General features: G+C 41.5%; 4 protein-coding genes across 4 annotated transcripts; 1 reads left to right on the top strand and 3 right to left on the bottom strand.

The window, feature by feature from the left end:
• Nucleotides 1-200: 200 nt before the first annotated feature.
• Nucleotides 201-1,305, bottom strand: atp5if1b (ATP synthase inhibitory factor subunit 1b). The gene is made up of 3 exons (XM_054796772.1): nt 1,186-1,305; nt 746-858; nt 201-650 (listed from the first exon to the last, which is right to left on the bottom strand). Exons 1-3 carry the CDS (start codon nt 1,252-1,254, stop codon nt 509-511), a joined length of 324 nt encoding a protein of 107 aa, XP_054652747.1. The 5' UTR covers nt 1,255-1,305; the 3' UTR covers nt 201-508.
• An 845-nt stretch (nt 1,306-2,150) lies between these two features.
• Nucleotides 2,151-8,913, bottom strand: zmpste24 (zinc metallopeptidase, STE24 homolog). The gene is made up of 9 exons (XM_054796471.1): nt 8,528-8,913; nt 8,160-8,306; nt 7,801-8,004; nt 6,430-6,582; nt 5,178-5,319; nt 4,913-5,088; nt 4,710-4,814; nt 4,491-4,634; nt 2,151-3,196 (listed from the first exon to the last, which is right to left on the bottom strand). The coding sequence occupies exons 1-9, from the start codon at nt 8,633-8,635 to the stop codon at nt 2,972-2,974; spliced, it is 1,404 nt and encodes a 467-aa protein (XP_054652446.1). The 5' UTR covers nt 8,636-8,913; the 3' UTR covers nt 2,151-2,971.
• Nucleotides 8,914-10,099: 1,186 nt separating this feature from the next.
• rlf (RLF zinc finger) lies at nt 10,100-21,958 on the bottom strand. Its single transcript, XM_054797419.1, has 8 exons — nt 21,598-21,958; nt 20,402-20,556; nt 19,531-19,612; nt 18,568-18,703; nt 18,254-18,456; nt 15,888-16,024; nt 15,657-15,798; nt 10,100-15,387 (listed from the first exon to the last, which is right to left on the bottom strand). The coding sequence occupies exons 1-8, from the start codon at nt 21,775-21,777 to the stop codon at nt 10,903-10,905; spliced, it is 5,520 nt and encodes a 1,839-aa protein (XP_054653394.1). The 5' UTR covers nt 21,778-21,958; the 3' UTR covers nt 10,100-10,902.
• A 291-nt stretch (nt 21,959-22,249) lies between these two features.
• Nucleotides 22,250-23,254, top strand: znf593 (zinc finger protein 593). The gene is made up of 4 exons (XM_054795520.1): nt 22,250-22,296; nt 22,514-22,731; nt 22,935-22,997; nt 23,067-23,254. Exons 2-4 carry the CDS (start codon nt 22,532-22,534, stop codon nt 23,191-23,193), a joined length of 390 nt encoding a protein of 129 aa, XP_054651495.1. The 5' UTR covers nt 22,250-22,296; nt 22,514-22,531; the 3' UTR covers nt 23,194-23,254.
• The last annotated feature ends 77 nt before the right edge of the window (nt 23,255-23,331 follow it).

Here is a 23,331-nt window from a genome sequence, read left to right as displayed (position 1 = left end):
CGACTCTAAATTGTCCATAGGAGTGAATGAGAGGGTGAGTGGTTGTTTTGTCTATGCGTCCTACATTTTGGCTGGCAACCAGTCCAGGGTTCCAACTCACCTCTCGCCCAAAGTCAGCTGGGATAGGCTCCAGAATACCCCGTGACCCTAATGAGGATTAAGCAGCATAAAAAACAAATAAAATAAACAAAAAGCAAGGCTTTGCATTATCAGTTCCTTTATTTATCACACAAAGTGTTTATTTGCTGTATAAACATACAACAGTTCATACAAATCATGTCACACTGTTCCATGGAAACAACAATATTTTTGTGAACATTTTTAATTGCTTTTTAGCGTTTAAGCAACAATCCACCACACAATCATGCCTGGCCAGTTATGCAATCTTACTGCAGAAGAAAATTATTTTAAAAAAAAAAAGGAGCAGTGCATTTCTTTAGATGCAATAATACAGCAGTGATTAAAGATGCCTGGCGGAAGCTTGTTTCAAGTACTCTGAAGGTTTCTCTCAGTCGTCGTGCTTCAGCTTCCTGATCTTTCCCTTATGGCGGTCGATCTCTCGCTGCAGGCGTTCAATCTCCTTTTTGTGGTGGTCGATTTCCTCCTGGTGGTGTTGCTTGAGTGCAGCCAGCTGCTCCTGCTCCTTACGCCTTTTTATGCAGGTAAGGTGGTAAGCATACAACAGGTGAGGTGGGAGAGAACACTCGCAAAGGTCAATGCTGCAAAAAAAAAAAAACACACTTACTTGAAGTACATTTCCTCCTCTGCAGCCTGTTTCTTTCCCATTGCTCCACCTGCCTCACGGATGGACCCGCCGGCTCCTCCGCCTTTTCCTGCACCTTTGCCCAGCTCACCCAGCTGCAATGGAGAGGGGCCAGCCCAGAGGAAACAAAGTTGAATGACAACAATAGAAGGGAGTTAAACTAGCAGCCAAGTCGCAAGGACAAAGTAATTTATAATAAAATATAAATCATAGTCCTCATTATACCTTGCGTTTGTTGACAATAAGGTTATTATAGCGGGGATTTGCATTAAAAGTGTCCCCTCAGTTACTACTTTGATAAAAGTTACATGTTTATTAATCAGTCACACATGGCTAGCCAAATGTCAATTCATTATAATAGCAGCACCACAACGACAGAATCCACCTTAAATGTTAACGTGGGCCCGAGGGACACATTTTACCTGATCTGATGACATTCTCAGCTGTACGTTGAGCAAGCTGCGGATGTTAGGCCTTAAAAACCTCGCCATGCTAGCTAATGTCAGCGCAACACAACGACAGCAGCCTCTGTTGGTTTGCCCTTGTCCATAAATAAATACAAATAGAGGACGACGCCATTATTGGCAAAACGGCAGGGGTGCACAGACATCACCATGGGTTACGTGACTTCCGAAAACGTGGACAAATATCACAAACGCTACTTTGAATTTTACATAAGTCCATAAACTACTCAAAGTTATTGGCAGAATTTCTTTATCATATGTGCAGTCAGGGTTTATAGTAAAATACAGTCACCTCCTATCGACCAATGGAACGTCTCATACGTGCAAAGTGACGCTACACGTTTACGTACACTTTGACCTGACGTTTTTAAATTACGGTTTAAATTGATTTGTTATTAGAAAAAAATGTTTATTAGAAAAAAAAAGTTATTCAAAGATCTCATGTTATAAAATATAAAGAACATTTAAATAATTCACGTCTTCATATTTTTGGTCAATTTATATTTCTTTGTTAATTCTGATTGTTTTTGAAATATGTGACATGCTAAATGTACTAAAGACTTGATTTTTCTCATGGTCAATGTACTAAAGACTTTAATTTTTTTCGTTGTTTGATAAGGTGAAGTAGATACAGCATTGTTTTGTATCCCAATGCAAATGCATTTTTTCTGTTAATTTATGTGATGTGTTTTATGTTTTACAATACTTTCAAAATGTCTCTGTTTAAATGGTAGGCTTACTTATATTGTGTAAATATGAGCTATAATAAGGTGGAAGACCTAGATACTGTTTGACATTTTGCAAATATGTGACATGCAAAAATATAATGTAACTCCAATATTATTGGCATTAATACAAGACAACTCCGTGACCTTTGCATTTGATTTGTTGTAATCCTTATGAATAATGCATTACCTGGAAGAGATGCTTGAAATAATTTTATTAAGCAAAAAAAAAAGTTGACACTGTCTTTACAAGGAACATCGCAGACCCTCACCACCTCTAAAGTCCCCTATAAATACATTGCCATGCAACACTGGGCTTGTTCCAGCCTCCCAAAATTAAAAAAAACAAAAAACACTATCAACTTCAAAATTTAAACCTCATTCAATTTTTTTCCCCACAAGATGCTGGTTATCAGTTACATATGTACAGATACATTGGACCCCTGTTAGCAAACAGGTGCTTGAGCAGACACCGTCACCCATCCAAAAAAAAATACTTTCATTCGACTCCAAATGAAATTTCCAGCACTGCTGTGTCTCTAACAGGGTGAAGTATCAGAACAATGACAATTAAGAGGCACATTTTTTGATATGACACAGCAAGTACCAACGTTTCAGTATTGTTACTATTGTTGATCTGGTCAACAAATAAGAGGCAACAAAAGCAAAGAGGTGCGCTCTAAGAACTTGTATAGAGTATGTGGCTGTGTGTCTATGAAAAACAAAGACAGAAGTCATTTGCCACATCCATCTGTTGAACACACTTTGCCGTACACACGTACTGTTCCCAAACTGCGCTCACTCAATTCTTCTGTGCTCTTGCAGTTACGCAGGCTGCCTTGTGCTGATGTATTTGCCGTTTAAAACAACAAAGAAACATAAATCCTGTCATTAAATGAAGTTACTAAAACAAGAACGCAAGGAAGGAGACAAAAAGGGATGCGTCACAGGGCCAAGAGAGGTCTGCGGAGGCCCTTGGAAGGAGGAGGTAATGCTCGCCGCTCCCCCTTTCGGCCCCGTCAGTCCTGTTTGACGTTGCCCAGCGCTCTGAGGCGCTCCAGGAGGGGCGGGTGCGAGTAGTGCCACATGGAATACAACCAGTCGGCCACCGGGAAGCCCAGGTTGTCCTTGTTGAGCTTGATGAGGGCTGAGGAGAGCTCGGAGGCTTTGCCCATGTTGCGAGCAAAAGCGTCAGCCTGGAACTCGAATCGGCGGCTGAGGACAGTCAGGCAGAAGGACAGGAGCTGCAAACAAGGACATTTGTATAAGTCATGTGTCTGGAGTGGGGATTTCACTTCTAATAGCAGTACTTAGTGGCACATTGCAGTTTTTTGTAGTGTCGTGCCATGTGTACTAGATGTACAGTACATACGTCCAATGTTCCTAGTAATGTATTTAGTTGTAATGTGATATATTGCATTTTCTGAAAGCAGCTACCTTGTTACATAAAATTTACCTTAGTCCCTTGTATTAAGCCAATGTCTTGCATATTGTGATTATGCCTTACTTTGTTTGTAGTCAACTTTTTTTCCCCACTTTTTAATGTTTGCTTCAGCATTTGATTTTGAGCCGTTTGCAAATAGTGGCTGCAGATAAGTCATATTTACCAGCTATTGAAGTTCTAATTGATATTGGTAAGATGTTTTTGTGAAAAAGCCTTTTACAAACACATCATATTCATTTAAAAACACCTCACATGAGCCTGTGTATTATCACTTTCATAATTTAAAAACAGCTCACATTAGCTTTTGTATTATCACTTTCATAAACGCATCATATTCGTTTAAAAACACCTCACATGAGCCTGTGTATCATCACTTTCATAAACGCATCATATTCGTTTAAAAACAGCTCACGTTAGCCTGTGTATCATCACTTTCATAAACGCATCATATTCGTTTAAAAACAGCTCACGTTAGCCTGTGTATTATTGCTTTCAGCCCAATGCAGCCACTTGTTTTTTTTTTATTTAAAAATGATAAAACATTAGTATCACATTTTGGGCTAATTAGCAAAATGCACTAAATGTATACGTTTTCATTTGACTGGCAGAGGGGAAGAGTAAGGTGTGGAGGCGTTACGTTAGATGTAACGTACAGTGTGCAAGTTAGGCCAGGGTTCCAGCACCAGCAAAGCAAAGAACACTACGAACGGATGGCAACACCTAAAAGTAAACCACAAAGAGGCACGTCCTTATGTTGACCTTCTTACTAATGAAACTTCCTTGTTTTACTTTGGTAGTCTTCTGCTTCTTTGCATTGAATCATATTTTGAGTATTATAAGAACTGATGTTCATGTACAGCATATATCCTGTGTATATCAAAGCTCTTATTTTATATATCAGCTGATATATCGGTTATTGGCTTTTTTCAGCCCCCAATATCGGTATAGGCTCCAAAAATCCCATATCGGTCGGGCTCTATTTCCTTCTATTTCCTATGGGATGAATTGTATTGAAATTGGAAAAACTTAGAAGTCAACCAGTGTCACGGAAGGACTTTTGTGGAGGGTTGACTAAAATAAAGACAAAAAGTCACCTCATTGTATGGAGAAAAAATGAACTGGAATATAATCATCAAGCCAATGAGGGTGGGCTGGCTGTCGTTGAAGCCAAAAGCCACAAACAGCTCCTTACGTCCGATAAGGGCAGCAAATAGGGAGAAACACAGGAAAGAATTCATCTGCAGGGAGAATAAAGAGCAGATTTGAGTGCCACGCCAATAGAACAAAAATGAGCTAGGAGGTTCATTCATCACCTGACTGATGACAATGTTTTTGACCGTATGACCGAGCTTCCAGTGACCCAGCTCGTGACCCAAAACGGCAAGGATCTCAGGGTTGTTGCATCCTTGTTTCTTGATCTGTAATAAAACCCTATTCATTCATTCATTCATTCATTCATTACTTTACATATTCCTTGATGACCTCAGGTGTCATTCATATATGCAAGCCTTGTAACCTTGGGCTTGACTTTTGGTTCACTGTGAACGTCGTCGTTCTCTGCCTGCTCTGGCTTCGTCTCCTCAGCCTTGTTCAGGGGGGAGTAGTCCTCCAGCAGAGTGTCAAAGAGCACGATGCGTTTGTTCTTGAAGAAGCCATAGAAGTACGCGTTGCTGTGCGAAGAACGCTTGGAACCTGGAAACAAGGATGACTCTTAAAAACGACTTGTCAGACGCAAAAACATTGCCAATCACATAAACACTCAATGTCTGTCATCCATTTACCTTCAACAACATAAACCTTAGTGAGGGGGAAGTCTATACTTTTGGCCATGACCTCAATGTCTGTCTTGAGCACTCCTTCTGGCAAAGGAGTGAATTTGTCAAACAAGGGGGCAATGTAGTCAGCGTAGATGGTGACGAGTACCTAAGAGCAGAGAGAGAAAAGTGTTTTAAAAAACGTAATAAAAACGAAAAGTAAAAAATCCCTGTCCGAATGACTGCATAAAATAGGGGTGTAACTGTAAGCCGCCATCACAATGCGGTGTGTACCTCGGTTTTACGGTGACGGTCCGGTTCGTCTTCGGTTCAGTAACAGAACAAAATGTGTTGTGGTAACTGCAAACGAGCATTTTAAGATGCTTGCTGACATCATGCAAGCTCTGAGTGAAACACGTTTATTCTTGCTCCCTTTCCCATTCTCAACACACACACGCCTCCGACCTTCAAAATAAGAGTGCTGTTCACCATACAATAATTGTGTAAACAAAATAAGAGTGTCATAAAAAAATATTTTCCATTAATAACACAACTGGAATTTCATTGGTGACTACGTCTTCCTTAACCACAAGCACAAACATTAGAGTTTGTTCAGGGTTTTTATAAAAATGTGGGGGAGAGGCTGACATCCCATTAAAAAAAGTTAGTCAAGCTACATCAGTTTCTGAAATACTGGGAAAAATTGGCCAATGATGTATCGCATCAATAAATGAAAGGATTTTTGCATTTAATTCATGGACATTTTATTTACTGTCACAAAAGTACACACTCTATGCTGGTAAAAGCACTAAGAATTTTGGCATCACAGTCAAAGAAGCATCATGTGTTCATTTATTACACAAGATGGTGACCTGACAGTTTCAGAGGGAGTTGCTGCCTACATTACGTAGAGGGAATAAAGTGCTGGACAGCGTTTAAAATATACAATGTCTAGAAATGTATACATGCAAACCAACATGGGGCGCCAAAACAAGTTCTCCCCAAGGGAGTCAGCGCTTTTATGTTTTGATGCTAATTTTAAGATAATAGTGAATGAATGAACGAAGAAGCAGAAGTCATCAAACAACTTTTGAGCAACAAAGACATATGATATCCTGTTTACTGCAATCTACCAGTTGGTAAAACCTGATCAGAAAAATATATATATTTTTGCCTTTTTTGAGTTTGACGGCGTCTTAAGAATGTTTTCCCCAATTTTGAAAAAGGGTGGCTGTCTTAAATTATGGTCAATTTGTTGCATTAAAAACGACGGACTCACCAGAGAAACAGCAAAGGTGAAGAGCCAGGCGTAGATGAAAAAGTAGTCACCCCCGATCTTGATGATGTACAGGAGCAGCGATGTCACAGGCAGCAGAATGCACTGAGTCACCGCAAACTTCTTCACAGCATCTTTGATGAAGAATCCCAGCGTCTATGAGCAAAATCAAGCCATTAATACAGTCCAACTGCCATTAGGTGATAGAATTTGGTATATAGCTTATTTAAAGCTTACTTAATCCTACCCCTTCTCTGTTTCACATCAATTGCGCTGCATTTGTTCAATTCCTCTATTCCAAATGTACTCTTTGCCAATTTTAAAATACATAAAAAATGACAAGGCAGTATAACAATGTGGTACAATAGGAGTCAAGGTTTATAATCACTGTAAATAAAGTATATAACAGTCATAATAAATAATAATAAATATACAATTATAACTGGTGAAATGGTTAATAGTTGACAGAAACATAGTTGGATGATGAGTGAGTACAATGTAATACAGTAGTTGAAGAAGTCCTAAGAAATGAAGAGCTAGTAGTTAGTGCAAGAGTGGTTAGACATAACATTGTAAGTACACAGTGGTTCAGGACTCTTCGTCGTCGTGCTTTGTAAACATAAACTTCCTGTACTGTTTCTTGAAATCCCTCATTTTAGCATACACAAGGAGTATAGAAGAGTGTAATGTAGTAGAAATTATATTAGTAAATTATAGAATATATATTAGAATTTATTGCCATATTTTTTTCATTGTACTTTTCTTAAAAGTAAAGTTAAAATCTTGCCTCGTCACGTTCTCGTACACCCAATCTCGTGTATCATCTTGTCTCACGAACTGACTGTCTCGTGACCCCCCTAGTTATGTTACTCTTTTATTGTGTAAAACGCAATTTTCACACATTTTATGAGTTTGTCCTGTTTTTTTCTGTTGTTTTATATTAGCTTGGCTATATTGTAAATCACACCACTATCTCAACATACTTCTGAGTTAAAAATAGATAAATGAAATACATATTGTTTATGCTATGGAAGTATACCAGACTCATTAAGTGTAATAGCACAAAGTATTGGTATCAATCGGTGTTGCCGATACCAGCCTAAATTTTAGTCAGCATCCGATCTGAAGGGAAATCAGTGGCACTACACATAGCAAACTACTTGTGACGTTGTCAACAGCACCTCTAGTGGCTGCAGCTAAGTAGTGCACCACAGTTTGCCTTAATTGTCTCGCCCAGTTGTGCCCATGCAGCATTGATACTGTTTTGAAGTTTTTGTGCAGTGAGTGGTTCACTTATTTTTACGGTTGTATGACATATAAAAAGCTTACTTAAAACATTGCCTGTACAGTAAGTGTCCCAAAACGGAACAGTACCTGTTGGTTGAACCCATGCTTCTCCTCAATGACAAAGGTGTTGTACGCACTCCAGGGAAGGCCAGTTAAGGCACTGAACAGGGTGGCGAGGGTCAAAAAGACAAGCGACTGTGTGATCTCGTACTCTGGGCCAAATCCAAAGTGCTTTGTCACAGTACCGGCGACGCCCCACAGAAAAGGGATTCCACCCAGCAGCAGGATCAGCTTGATGGGAAAAAAAAATGCAGAAGCACAACATTCTTGTAAGTAATTAAGTAATATGCATACACACACATACACACGTATATGCATAAACATATATATGCAGATATATATAGACAGACAGACAATGTATAGATATAGTACATAATAAGTCTTACCGTTCCTTCTGTTTCGGAATAGAGTCCAGACCAAAAGCTGAAGTTGCTTTTATCCAGTTGATAAAGTCGTGACTTCTCAAAGGTTTCAGAGTCTATAATCTTTTCTAGCTCGTGAGGCACATGTGTCGTTGACCTGTATATCTTTCGCTGCAGGGGTGACAGAATTAATAATACCTGTAGGAAATATCTAATGCCCTATCATAGAAAAGGCTTAAATTACCAATGAAAATATCAACATATTTTCAACAGCGTTTTGTTGGTAAGGTGATTTGTATAGTTACAATAAAAACAGCACGCATTTTATTGATAACAAAATATAAACTCGTGTCTAAATGTCAATTGCACGTATGGATAAACAAGTAACTTACCTGTCTATGTGCAAGATAGTCCTCCCACAGATAAACCAACCCCGAAAACACCAAAACACCATAAAATATCTGCTTTTCCACGGGGAGGTCACTTATTATTTCAAACATATTTGCTTTTTCTTGGTATGATGGCTTGGATAAGGTCTCGCTAGCCTGGCAAGCTAACAGCTACGTTACCACTGCGACTCTCCTTTAGCCCTGGCTAGCTGCTAACGTGCTTCCGCGTTGCGCATTAAACTACGTGCTAGTTTAATCGACGGTTATAGACATAAAGCGACTAAAACATATACCACGATTTTTGTTCCGTTTGTCCTTTTAAAAACAAAAACAGGTTCTGCCACTAATGAGGTTCCATTCATAGAAACGAATCGGCCTATGCAACATCTATTATGTTCGGATAGCAACATGTTTCAAAACAATTGTTCCACATTTGGGTTTCCAAACACATGCATGGGGCGTAATAAAGCACTCATAATTATTTTATAATAATTAATGGTAGTATCAGTATGCTTTTATTATATGCGTTGTTGTGTTTGTAGTTTGTACAGGTGTAAAACTACACTGGACAATACCTGAGTACAACTCTACTAACCAAAATAATACAATATAATGTATTGTTTAATACCTCCGGAAGTGTCAATCAAACCTTGGCCGTTAGCCGTACTTTTTTTTTTTTTTTTTATCATTTTGAATAGTCATCTCTGCTCCTTATATGGCAAAACTACCAGCACATTTGTTCCAAAACGGCATTCTTTTTTGACACCACTTTTCTATTAATATAAATGAATGTTAAGTTTATATTTTAATTTGTCCACCAGATCGCACTTTTTTTCCCATTCAAAACATGCAGCGAAAGTTGGCACCTTGGTTTTCTGCAGTGTCTTTACTATAGAACTAAGTCGCTATTGATTTTGGTTAATGTTGTCAGGGTCGCTGTATGAAGGGGAAAAGTTAGGGGAAAAAAACATAGGTACTTGTGTAAAAAAAATTAAAAAAAAAAAAAGGGGTACCCAACATGATTTATTTGCAACAGTTTTCATTCTAGGGCAAAATATATGTTTACTTTCTTTGAAAACCAATACTTTTGCCAGTCATTGACTCATCTCAGGGTCAAATAACACAGTCGTCCCTCGCTCCATACCAGTTCGAAACAAAACTAATTAGTAAATGGTTGCTGTTTCATGGTTGACTACGGCCTTTAATTAGTCTTAAAATGGTTAAGCAAATGTTATGTATTCATGGCCTAAATTAAGCATTTCAAGCATAACAATGTTCAACTGTAATAGTTTAAAGCAATACAAGACTGAGCTGTAGTTTACACTGGCCACTCGGTGTCACGAGTAACACGCACCAGATCAGGGACAGGCGTTTATTATTTTATAATTATCTCAGGTGGAACATAATCATCATGAGCGTAAAGGTGACTTTCAGGGTGTTAATTCATGTCTAGAGGCCTCTTGTATTGGTAAAAATCTTAAAAAGTTAGAAAACAGGTTTCCTATGAAAATATTCAGTTTATTAATATTGAACCCTACTTTGCTGAAACTCACATCGCAGTCGGTTGTGGAATAAATTCAGTGCGATAAATGCATGCCAATATAAGGAAGTCTGGGCGGCACTGACGTCAATGGAACTGTTTAATAAAACCCTCTGTAAAACACAGCGTGCAGTGCCGTCTAAAACTGCTTTCAGGGCTCGCTTCCAAATGTGCAAACCTCATTATCTGACATGCTGGCATTGTTTAACACAAGAATACAACATTGTAATAACATTTATAGGTCAGAATAGGGGAGAAGCATAATAGGTCCCCTAAGGACTTCTTAAGGGTTTATCACAATTCCTCCAATAGAGTTACTGTACACTCCACAGCTTTCATGTCAGCCTGTTCCTTAGTTTATTTATGAAAGAACACTGTGTATGCCGATATTTAAAGACAAAACACTTTTAATACTTTTTACATTTATTAGAAAGTTACACACAGGTTTATCTACAGTAGCTCTGTCCACTGCAATGCCACGCTGATGTAATATGAACTTAGGTGAGAAAGTACCAAACATTCTTTGAGATTTTTCAGGGGTTTTTGTCCATCACATTTTCACACAGGCCATTTCTAACAATCTGTAAATCTGTACATGTATTGAAGCACTACTGTATATACACAAGCCAATACGATTTATAAGTGGAAGACTTCCTTAAAATAAAAAATCAAAACAATTTCTTGCATTTGATATGCAACACTGAAGCTTACATTTTATTGTGCTGCAAATCTGCAGGAGTCTTCCATTTGGCAACCTAAGCAACAAAAAATCATGACATTGTCAATTCAGAGAGGAAGAAAAACACTTGAACTTAATTTAAAAAAACAAGGTGGGCAGTTAAACTTTGCTTCCTAGAAGCAGTTTGCCGTTGTTGGGGTCTGATGTGAAGAGGTGAGGCAGGGTGGCAGTGCAAACAGGCTTACCCAGGACCACCACAGGTCTGAGGTACTGGAGCTGCTTAATGGCCAGATCCCCACACCCAGTGAGGGCTTTGTCCAGGATGGACTTCAAGTTTCTGACTGACGGCAAGTCCTTGGTAGTACCTTGGGACTTGTGCGATGAGGAATGACAGCGCTTGCTGCGGGTGAGCTTGATTCCCAGCTGGTTGTTCTCTTTGACAGAACAACTGTGTCTGAACGAGTCTCGCCGTTTTACGGTCGTCGGGCTTTTGTCTTTAGGGGTCGTCTCTTCGATGAACTTAAGGAATGACACCTCGAAGCCAATGGGCTTGTAAGTGGTGATGTCGAAAGATCGAGGAGAGGAGGAAAGCAGCTGGGGCTCTTTTACATTTGATGGCTGCACAGAGAGCTCATTTTTGCGTTTAAGAGGCTGCCGGACGGGCAGGGGCAAAGATGAAGACTCGTCTACAGTTTTACCAGCCTCTTTGCTGCTTGATGTGTCTTGGAGGCTGTCGGTGGTGGTCAGGAGTACAGAGCACGGCAGTGAGAGATCTATGGTAAGAGGACGAAGGAGGGCTTTGGTCTTGTCCAAGGACAACTTCTCCATTTGTGTGTGACCGCTCTGTGCTGCGACAACAGAGTCCTCAGCGTGACCGCCAGTACTCGGTTCTCCGTACAACACATCATCTGCCCCCACGAGGACACCATTTCTCTCAAGTGGTGGCGGCTCCTCCACCTCCTCTGGGAATGCCAGAGGATCAGGATGAGCAGCTTCCTTCTCCTCCTCCTCCTCCTCCTCCTCCTCCTGGGCCTTGACAGAGTGCAGGCTCACAGGCGCAGGCAACCCCTCTGACTTGTCCAGCTCTGGCTGATACTCCATTTTGCAAACTCCGTTAGGGTTCTCCGCTCCTGTGACCGTCGGCCTGGCTGACTTTCTCTGAATCAGTTCCTCCAGCTGCTCTGCATTGGAAAGGAGCTTATTGGTGTTTTCTTGGACATCTTTCCGACCTATGTGGTGGACGACTTCATAGTGGCGGATCAAGCTCCTCACGTACATGACGACAGAGTCACAGTCTTGAATCATGCACGGGTATGCCGCACGCAAACAGCGGTCCTGGCACATCTGTAGCGCTTCTTCGTGAGATTTGAAAACGCAAGTGCTCAACGGTTTTCTCTTTTTAGGCCTAGACTCTTTCTTTTCCGCTTTAACGTTCTTGGACGCTTCTTCTGATTTAGGTTGGGTACGTTTTGTCGCAGATGTTGGATGTGGAACCAGCTCTTTGACAGGATTTTTAGGTGTGACAATAAGCTTCTTTTGGCATCCTGTAACAGACTTCTTGTGGGTGCTCTGGAGCCGAACCACCAGCGAGTCGTAGTATTGGCAGTGTCGATAAAAGGTGTGTTTTCTCAGTGAATCGTTGCTGCCGAACACTTTTGTGCAGCCTTCATACTTGCACCTAATCATCCCCGGCATTTGAGAGTGCACCATGCGCGTGTGACGGGCCAGGCTGCTTTTGAGGTGGTAGGAGGCGTTGCATTTGGCAAATTGACATTTGAATTGAGGTTTAGGTTCATCCGAGTTTGAGTAAGGGCTGCTTTTCTTACTGTTCTCCTTTTTCACTTCAGGATTGTGCTGTTGCATTTCGAGATCTTTCTCCAACAAGAGCTGAGAACGTTTGTAGTGGTGCACGAGTTGCAGGTGGCGCACGAGACCTCCCTGTGTGGAAAAGGCTGCCTCGCAGTTTTTTGCCACACAATGAAAGGGTTTGCCTAACTTATCGAGTATGTAACAGAGATTACTTTTGGCTACCAAGCGTCTTGTTCTGAGCTGGGGTGTAGCCCCATCCTCACTTTCTCCCTTGTCTTCTTGAGTGCCATTCACAGCCAAAGATGGAGAAGCAATACATGGGTTTTGCTCACTGTCACTGTTTTTCTTCTCCTCACGTTCCAAACTCGGGACTTCTAGCTTGATCTTTGGGTTAAAGCTCTGTGGGACTGTGGATTTTGCAGATTTACTCTTTAATTTGTCCACCAAACTGGCACTGAGCTTATGAATGTGAATATAATGGGCCCTCAAGCCTTGTTTTTCTCGGTGACACTTGGAGCACAGCTGACATATAAAGGGCTTAAAGGATGTGCTCTTCAAACAAGTCATCGCTTTGGCCTGTTCCTGTGTGCGGCCATGTATGGAGACATAGTGGCGCAGCAAGCTGTAACTCTGCGCACTCCTGAACCTACACTTCCCAATCTCGCAAGTGTAGGGCTTAGCGTTGGCTAGTGTTTCCACGACAACACTTTCTACTTTGTGAGCAGCGCTATTTTCCGCTAAACTAGTTATATTTTCATTGGATGCTTTAGTAAGCAAAACAACAGGTTGATTTTCTACAACAGATCGGTGAAGGGATGCGTTTGCTTCTTGGGTGGACTGATACAGCTTATTTGGTACACTTGGCGGGGACAACGAATTGAGGTCTAGCTTATTGAACCTGATGAGAATGTCTTTCAGAAGATCATTTTTGGCCAGGCTTGTTTTGTTGTTTTTAGAGGGAGCATTCCCGTTTTCCACAGGCGAGCACTGAGCTGAGAGTTGGTTTTGATCTTCCTCGTTGTCCGACTCAATTTCAATCTTGATCTTTTTGGACTTGGAGCCCTGCTCCTTGTCGTGTTTGTGCTCTTTGTTCTCCAGTTTAAGGTGATCTGGGTGGGCATGCTTCAGGTGCCTTTGGACATCTCGAGCTCGAGAGAAAGTCATACCACACTTCTCAAATCCGCAGGTGAACTTGCTTCCATCGAAACACATTGCTACCAGAGTCACTACCGCTTTGGCCTCTGCGCTGGCAGATGGTTGATGGGAAGGAGTGCAACTACCCAAGGAAGTTTTCTGGGTATCTCCATTGACGCTGTCTTCTGTAATACCTGGCTTATTAGCCCAAGCTACCCTTTCCAAATCAGCCTGGAAGATCATTTGTTTTGCTTTCCTCTGAGCTTCGAAGTCTTTTTCAGAGAAAGTAATGTCATGTGTGGATAAATGCTCAATGAATTCCCTTTTGGAAAAGTAGAACTTTTTACATTTGGGGCTGGTGCATGTGAATGCAGCATCCCTGAAATGCTGTGCCTCATGGTGATAAAGTTGCCCCAGGTCAGAGTAAGCCAGGTAGCAACCTGTGAGCTCACACTGGAAGTTAAGCTGATAGCCGTGGACCTGTTTGTGCATCAAAAGTTCAGTGGAAGAACGAAATCGGGCGCCGCAATCCTTCATCACACACATGTAAGGGTGCTCGCCGTAGTGAATCTTTCGATGTTTGCGGTGATGGTATGCAGAGACAAAATGGCGCCGACAGAAGACACACTTCTCCCGCTTCTCTCTCATCTGATGAAAATGCGTCACATTCTCATCGCTTTTGTGGTGGGACTTTAAGTGCACGTATAAGTACTTGGAATGTTGAAAAACCTTAGTGCACCCGGTTGCGGGACAAAAGTACTCCTCGCGGTTCTGCAGACTGAAGTGTTGGGTCATGTAATCAAATGTGATGAACTCGTCCTCATCCACGTGCTTGTCTTGGACAGTTTTGGCCTGCTGCACGATGTGCTGCAGCACGTTGGGATCATGCGTGGATCTGTAATACAAGATTAAAGACGGGTCGATGGTGATCTCACCCGGTTCCATCTCGTCATCCTCATTCAGCGGTTTCTGCACCTCCTCGTTCTTTACAACGACACTATTGTTGTCAAGGAGCGTCTCGTTTTGAATGTGTTGTTTTAAGTGGGGAATAAGCTCCTTTCTGCTCTTCCACTTCTGCAAGCATATGGGGCACTGGTGTCTGTCGTCCACTATGTGCCTTTTAGAGTGGTGTATAATACGAGTTTCGCTAAATGACCTGTTACAAATTCGACAACAGAGCTTCATTCGTCTCAGGCCTGCTTCTCCTGAATCGAAGTGAGAAGGTTCCTTTTTGAGACCTCCGTTTAAAATGTTTCTGTGCTCAATTTCATCCACCAGTAGTTTCTCGCTTTCTTGATTGCCTGACGCCTCGTCCTCATCTTCAGACTCGGCCTTCAACCCAAGAAGGGAGATACAGTGATACTTAATGGCTTTCCAGTCCCAAAATTCAGGGTCAAAGGGCCAGTGGGCCTTCAGTGCTAAAAACAGTTCACAACGTAACGAGTTGGGAATGACGCCGTTCTCCTGGTCATACTTTTGATCTGGGCGAAGATAGAGGTCCTGGAGGCAGCTCAAGACCTGCTGGTTGGGGCCGAGTAGGAACTCTGTGAGTTGGCAGGCACGCAATACTTCCAGATCGTTGAGGAGGAGGCCCGACACCACTTTACAGATGCCGATTCTAGTTTCCGAGTCATCTTGCTTCGGAAGTCTGAGAGCTTTGACACTAAGCTCAACTGAAGCAGCAGTCCCCATTTCCTCTGCCTGAAACAGACAAAGGTGTGTGAAAAAAATTAGCACAACCTATGGCGTAAAGTCTTCCACTCCTGAATCGTTGCACACAAGAGTGAAAGATTTGAGCAAGATCGGTTGAAAAACATGACTGCCATCAAGCAACATCTGCAAGGTCACAGGCGAGACTTAGAAACCAATTGTCCTTAAGTCATTATGTCTTATGTTCCCCAAACTTTGGGTATATCTGTATTATATGTATGCTAGCATGTCTTCCAAAGCATTTTCGGCACAGATCTTACCTCTGTCTGAATAACACGAACAAGGTAAAGCAAATGTTGCACTGTTTTGGCAATGGCGCCAAGTTGAAGGCATCTTTCGATAAGAGACACAAGCGAGGGGTCGATCTTCCTCTGCAGTTTACTCCACACAAGAGTCAGCTCCCTTTGGATGAAATTAATAAACGCATTTAAATGGGAGGTTATCAGAAGCCAACACACGCACGTTCTCCCCAAAGGCCCGTTTTGACTCACCAGGACTGGTCAAGGCTGGCCTGCTGGAGCTGCTGTGTCAGGAACGTTGTGCACAAGATAAACCCCGTGTTCTCCTCCCCTTCAGTCTCTAGGTTTGACGTGATCTCAAGGACATCCTTACAGTTCAGCCGGGATATCTTTCAGAGGCATGAAGTGCAGTATTATTATCAGCAGAGGACGGTTGAAAGCAAACGAGGAGCTAACGGGACAGCTTCCCTTTAAGTTGCATAGGAAATTATGTGACAGAATGGAATGGAAACAAAAGGACTGGAGGTCACCAACGCCACAAAGACGGAGGTATTGATGAGCAGTAGAGGAAGCAAAAAAAAAACAAAAAACAAAACAAAACAGAAACAATGTCAGTTTGAAGCTAGTGGACAAGTGTTTGGGGATGACAATGGATGAGAAGAAGGGATCAGAGGCTTAAGGTAACTGCAGCTTGGGAAAAATGGAGAGAGCTGTCAGGAGGAAACTGTATAACACCATCATACAGTACGACCAATCCTTTGGTGTGGTGCAGTGTCATGGGCACTAGCTGGAAGGAAGGAAGAAAGGCTGTTGGAAGTAACTGAGATGAGGATGTTATGGGAATGAAAGGCAGAACACTGAGGGAGGAGGAGTGAAGACATTAGGAAGGTGTTAGGGGTTAATGACATAAATGAGAGCGTGAGCGAGGTCAGGATGGGGTGTTATGATGGGCATGTGATAAACATTGATGATGAAAACCCTGGGAAGGATGTAATGAACATCACTATAGAAGGTGAAAGACCAAAGAATTGGTGGAAAGAATGTTAAAAAAAACCAACACTTGGAGCACTTCACAACTGACACTGGAGGTAGCCATAAACCCCTTTTCCACCACAAGTCCAGGAACTTTTAGTTCCAATTAAATACAGTTCTTGGAACTAAAGCCGCACACGGTCTGGAACATGACAGCTGAGTATTGTTTTTTATTACCGTAATTTCCAGTGTATAAGCCTCTACTTTTTTCTCACGCTTTGAACCCTGCCGCTTGTACAGCTCATTGATGCGGCTCATTGATGGCTCAAAGAACGACAGTTTCCATGATGCTGAGAGTACAGCTTCAGGAAGTATTGAAGCGGATGAGTGAAGTGGACGATATTATTACGTTTTGAAGTCTTCGGGTTTTTATCTGACACATCTTAAGTAAGATTGATCAAGTGTAGAATTACTACAGCGTCTGTTTGCACTGCTCGGACCGCCAACCGTCCACTATCACCAACGGGTTCTGAAAGGCTGGACTACTGCGTGATGAACAGGATAGCTAATTTGCCTAGAGACAAAAGAGACACCGAGACAGACAATGAAAAAGAGAGAGAGAGAAAGAGAGAGAGAGACAGAGAGAGATAGACAGACAGACAGAGAGACTGACAAAGTCTGTGATGAAGGAATTATGAGGCTGTTCAATGGTGACGCTGAAGAAGATGGCTTTAATGGTTTTAGTTCACAAGGAGGATGAGGACGGTGGTGAATGACTTCTGGTAGGCTACTGTTTAACTAGCCATATTACACGCACTGTTCAGCACTGTTTGGAAAAAGGCATTTATTTAAATCAAAAGTTTAAAAGTATTTCTGTGTAACATCTTTCTGTACTAAATATCCTTTGTTATGACGTGGACACCTGCATCCTATATATGTACAAATCTTTTTTTCCTCTTTAAATTTAGTGGGTGCATCTTAGGACACGCTGGAGGGATTATGTCTCACAGCTGGCCTGGGAACGCCTTGGTGTCCTCCCGGTGGAGCTGGAGGAGGTGGCCGGGGACCGGGAAGTCTGTGCTTCCCTACTGAGACCGCTGCCCCCGTGACTCGGATAAGCGGAGGAAAATGGATGGATGGACGCATGGGTGCAGCTTACATACCGGAGTGCTCTATAACCCAGAAATTACGGTACTCTTATTTTCATAAGAGTTTTAATATTGTACTGACGAGCCACATGCATCTTTGTGTTGCAGTAAGTTTCATTTCCTGTTCTGTCGTTAAACAAAACACACACAAACAAAAACAAAAATAAACATCTACAATTAATACTTGAATACCAGGTTTTGGCAATTCAGGCTTGTTTTTCCAGAAAATATAGGTTAAACTTCACTGAACTGTATGACTTGAGGTGTTCAACGTTGAATATTCCACTTGTATTCATTGCTTGACCCAGTGGTCAGAAAGAGAGACATCATTCACATTGTAACTGTTGATTGATGGCTTGAGTGACTGACAGGAAACACACATTACAAAGTTAAGCAGAGCTCAATTTTAACTTCTATTTGCCGTGAAGTTGCTGTGTGTGAAAATAGGTTTCTTTGATTTTTTTTTTTGTTGCAAAATATATACATAGCTTCAGTTACCTCCATTATGGCTTCTTCATTGGGGAGCAGTTGGCAAAGCAGAGCGATGTATGTTTGGCGAAAGGTAGCTTGGTTGGAGATGGCACTGCATTCAGTGCATGCTTTGGCCAGCACCACAGCCTTGGCCACTTCGCCCATCTTCTCCAGGTGCTTCACTCGCATCTCCATGAAGCCGTCGCCCTCCAAGCTGATGTAGGTGTCAACTGAACAAAGAATAAACACAAGATGATCAAACTACAACAATAGGCAGGCACATATGATGCTAAAATGTCACTTTTGTGTAGTTTTAATAAAGGCTTTGATGAAAAAGTAACCTTCTTGTTGGACGGTGGGCTGGCCGGTGAGGAGGGCCGAGAGGACTGGATTGCTCCATGCTCCCCCCTCTCCTGTTATCTGAAGTAAAGCTTGGAGGTCTGTGCTCCCATACTCTAACAAAATATCATGAGCAATCTGAAAGGAAACAAATTGTAAGCATGACTTTTTAACCACAATTTACACAGAGTAAAAGTTCAGAGCACTTAACGATATTTCCTTAAATAAACGCTGCTTTAGTAGACACCGTTCCTTAATTGATAAATGCATGCCACACCCAAAAGACTTTATTTATTTGATTTTTGTGAGTAAATCCAAAATAGACAGTAATCCGGTCTACAATTGATGTCATTATGCACATTGCTAATAATTATATTATTGTGATTTACAATACATTTATAATATTTATTATACTGAATTTTGTTAGATATTTTTATCAATATTATCTCCTGGTGGAAAAGTATTTTATAACAGATACATATTACCATTATTAAATATAGCTTTAAAAAATGCATTTATGCCTCGCTGCTATTCTTACCCCGAATGAAAGCCTGGTACTTTCAGCAGTTTAGTAAATAAACAGCACTGGCCACGAGTCAAGGAAATACGCTATATACACTCACTGGTCAAACCATTAGGTACACCTGCGTAGGGCTGTCCACAGTGTGGCCCCCAAGGAATGCAAAAAAAAAAGTCAACATGAAACCATATGAAGCAGGATTAGGGACAAAATGAAAAGACAAAATGTTCTGAACACTAACATCATAAGTATTGAATGTTACAGTATGAAGTAAGTAACTCAGTTATTTTAAAAAATAAATAAAATAAAGAAAACTGAATAATTTCAAAAGTGGCGCCGACATCTTTTCATTTTCCTCTACGCGGGCCCTCTGCAAAAATATTTGGAACAATAAATCTGCTAATAAGCCACGCCAACTCCCTGCAAAAGCGCCCCGTCTTCTTACCTGAACTGAGTGGTGGAATTGAATCCAGGCTTCATATGGAATTTCATTATCAGGAACTGACAGGAATAGTTCAAAGCAGCTCCTGCGTGAAGAACAAGACAAGACTGGTGTAAATGATCGTAAAGAAGAACAGTAACACATGCATGCGTCATCAACTATTGCCATGCCACATAATCAAACTGAGTAGGGCTGGGCGATATGGAGTAAAACTCATATTTATGTTGAATATCAATATAGCTCTGAAGTTGTTTTGTAAAATTAAAAAAAAAAAAATCTTAGAGGAAAAATAGCTGCTAAAATAAAATAGTCAATTTTCTTCTTGAAACATAGAAAAAGTAAAATATAATCAATCTTCTTTATAGCAAACTTTTAGCTATGCTCAAATCCTCAGCTAAAACCAAAAGCACAAAAGATGAAATAAAGTGTCCCGTTTAAGAGGACATTTATTTAGTTTGTTCATTTAAAATTGCCCATCCATCTTCTATGCCGCTTATCCATTCTGGATGGGTCGCGGACAACAAGTCAAACACTTAATGAAAGGGAAAGTGTGGGTCCCAGGATGTGATAAGTTGAGAACCCCTGGTTTAGAGTATCACAAATAAGCTATTTCATGGCTTTTTAAGGGTGCGTCCATTCATCGTTTTTCGCCATGTTTTGTAACCCCCACAACTAGCGGGGAATGTACTGTTCCCTTAACAGTTACAAAGAAATGATACTTCATATTAAATGGGTTTCAACTGTGAAAATTTGAGCAGAGCAGTGGCGAGCAGTGAAAAAGGGGCACTACTTGTGCAGCCTAGAAGATAATATGCTCGAACACAATCACAACAACAGAAACTTTCTCCCCCCCCATTGGAACACTTGTACTCACAAAGCTAGTCTCTTCAAAACGAGTGTCACTTTGTCGGACTCCACGGTGAGGTGCGAGCGGGCCGCTGCAAAGCAGTTTATTGAAAGGCAGTAGACTTCGAGAAGAGGAAGTCCGTGGTCAATGGAGTTCCTGGTGCCAGCATAATGCATGAGTGCCTACAAACACACATAAGATCAGAGCTTTTTTTTCTTCTCCACAATTTGAGAGGTAGGATCAGGTGAGATGCACAGGGGCTTTTCCACTTGGGGGATGCAGAGGTGGGGCGCTGCACCTGAGTGATCCCACCTGACACTGTCTGGTTTGAGGTGATACTGATTGGGCGGGGGACTTGGCAGGACAAGAACACGGATTGTGATGAGCTGCAAACATGATTTCAATAGGGACAAATGTAATTCATACAGAATAGTTAACTTACCATGTCATAGGTAGACATTGAAATTAATGTACAGCCTTTAAAATGTGTGTCACATTCATTCCCAGCAGGTTGCCGAGCTCATTATATTATATCATCACGGCGCTATCAAACGTCCCAAGACACCTAAAGTGCCAGACACCTTTGCAGGTCGGGTCTCCACAGAGACCCTTGATTAATTCCCTTCAGTCTATTTACAGCACACTCAATTCGGGGGGGGGCATTTCAAAAAAGCACTTCCACCCATGAGACCCGTGTTGGTATACTAAATTACAGCTAGGCTACTATTGCATCATCTTAGCAATAAAATGAACTGATGTGTTAAGGTTTAAACTGACACTTTGTGTAATGACACTTGGTAGCACGCTGTTCCTCCGCCACTACTCCTCCCAGCTAGCTAGCTGGCTAAACCATTTAAACACACCTACATCGCCGCGCCCCTTGTCATTAACCACCACTGCTAAATGCTGTACAAACTATTGCAATCTTATTGGCGCGTCCACAACACAAAATAATCGACAATAATTTGTCTATTCTTTTGAGTGCAAATGCTGAACATGACAGCAACTGAAGCAGCTAATATAACACCCATTTATGCAGCGTTAGTATAATTTAGGATTGGTTGGAGGAAACGCACCAATATATATTTATGCACAAATTATGTTTTTAATTGCAGCCCATCCGTCAAAGGCTATCTTGCAGACTCAATAGGGCGAAAACAACCCTAGCCGAGCTGAGCTAACGTTATGCTAATAGTAGCACTAATGGTGCACGTACTCCTTACCTGACAGAAGTTGTCGCAGTACTCAGATGACGACGCTGCCGATAATTCTTGTTGCCTGAGCACGTCTTCGAAGGCTTTCAGTGTGGCCAGTAGGGTTTCCATTGCGACCAGTGTGTCCTCGGCCGTGTCCAGGCCCCGTTCGCTCCATTCGTGCTCTGGTTCGACATTACTCTCCGCCATCTTCCCTCTCCTCCACCGCGCGTATGCAGTGCAGACTGACGCCGCCTCTAAGTGTTGTCGGAATATTTAAAGAACACTGAGACGCTTTTCATGGACTGGCGAAATCAAATGACTTTAAGCGTCTCATATCAATATAAACAAACTATACTTAATGTGTAGATACAGTTGAGTGATTAGTCTGGCAATTTCTGCTATGAGTTTCAGTATTCTGACAAAAAAACAACTTAAACCTTTGCTATTTGAAGTAGGAGCGTCACAAAGACCACAGGTCATTTGTCGTCATGTGATCACCTGATTATCGCATTTAACAAAAAAAAACAAATAAATTAGATTTTTAGATTATATTCCACACATTGTAGAGGTAATGGGGATGCTTTTTATTTTAGAATCGATCGATGTTATTGTTTTGGTTTTGCTAATGTTTGGCGGTCTCTATAGGTAGTTAGTGGTACTGTACACTCTCGCCCCTTTCGCCTGACCCGGAAGTAGATTGGTCCTTCCGGGCTGCACATATCCGAGGTAAGCAAACACGATGCGACGAAAGCAAGGGGCAAATGAGTTGAATTGAAAAACGAAAAACGTTGCTGAGCGTTGTTTTTATGTTGTGTTATGAAGCAGTCGCCACCATGTAGCGTTTGGAAACTTGAAGGATGACGTGGTTTGAATTTACAGCCACAATAAATAACCCTTATTACTTCCAATCGCATCTGCTCAGTTTCTATATCCGTCATTGCAGCCCGTCGTCAAGTCTACCATGGGGAAGTCCAAACAAACAAGAAACCACAATAATGGCAGAAAGAAGAACATTGCAAAGACGTGGAAAACCAAGCGCAGGACCAAAGACCTAGACCAGATCCATTCAGATATGAAACCAGAGACTGCAGCCAAACTGCTCAATCAGGAAGTGGACTATGACGTAACAGGATGTGCCCAGCACTACTGTTTACACTGCGCGTAAGTTTACAACTATTGATACAGCTTGTGGACGGTTCCATTTAATTTGGCTGATGATAGAAAATGTACAGTGGTCAGTTGCATTTATTTACTTACTGCAGGTAGTGAGCAAGGTTTATTGGGGGTTGCTTTGATTATACTAATCCATACTTTTAGTAATTACATATTTTATACTTACTAAAACAACATTTCTCATCTTTCAGGAGATATTTTGTGGATATGAAATCTTTGAAAGACCACTTCAAGAGTAAAGTCCACAAGAAACGGTAAGGCAACAGTTTTGTGTACATTCATATAATAACAATAACGATATTTTGGACTCTTTCTTCAACCAGCTTGAAAGAGCTCAGGGAAGAACCCTACACCCAGGAAGAGGCGGAAAGAGCAGCAGGGATGGGCTCTTACATCCCTCCCAAAACAGTGGTGGTGAAGACGCAAGATGTGGAAGAAGACATGAGCTAAAAGCTGCATGAACTGACACATGATTAAAACAAAAAAAAACTACAATTCTCCAGGACTCAAATTTGGTCAGTCATTTTTTTTGTGGGACTAACATATTTTTGCAGCCAGTTGTTGCAAAAACTGGCTAATAATCAGGCA

This window comes from Dunckerocampus dactyliophorus, chromosome 13, assembly GCF_027744805.1.
Source record: "Dunckerocampus dactyliophorus isolate RoL2022-P2 chromosome 13, RoL_Ddac_1.1, whole genome shotgun sequence".
In the NCBI taxonomy this organism is placed as follows: domain Eukaryota; kingdom Metazoa; phylum Chordata; class Actinopteri; order Syngnathiformes; family Syngnathidae; genus Dunckerocampus; species Dunckerocampus dactyliophorus.
The sequence above is the reverse complement of the archived record's forward strand: the minus strand, read 5'-3'. Positions and strand labels throughout refer to the sequence as shown.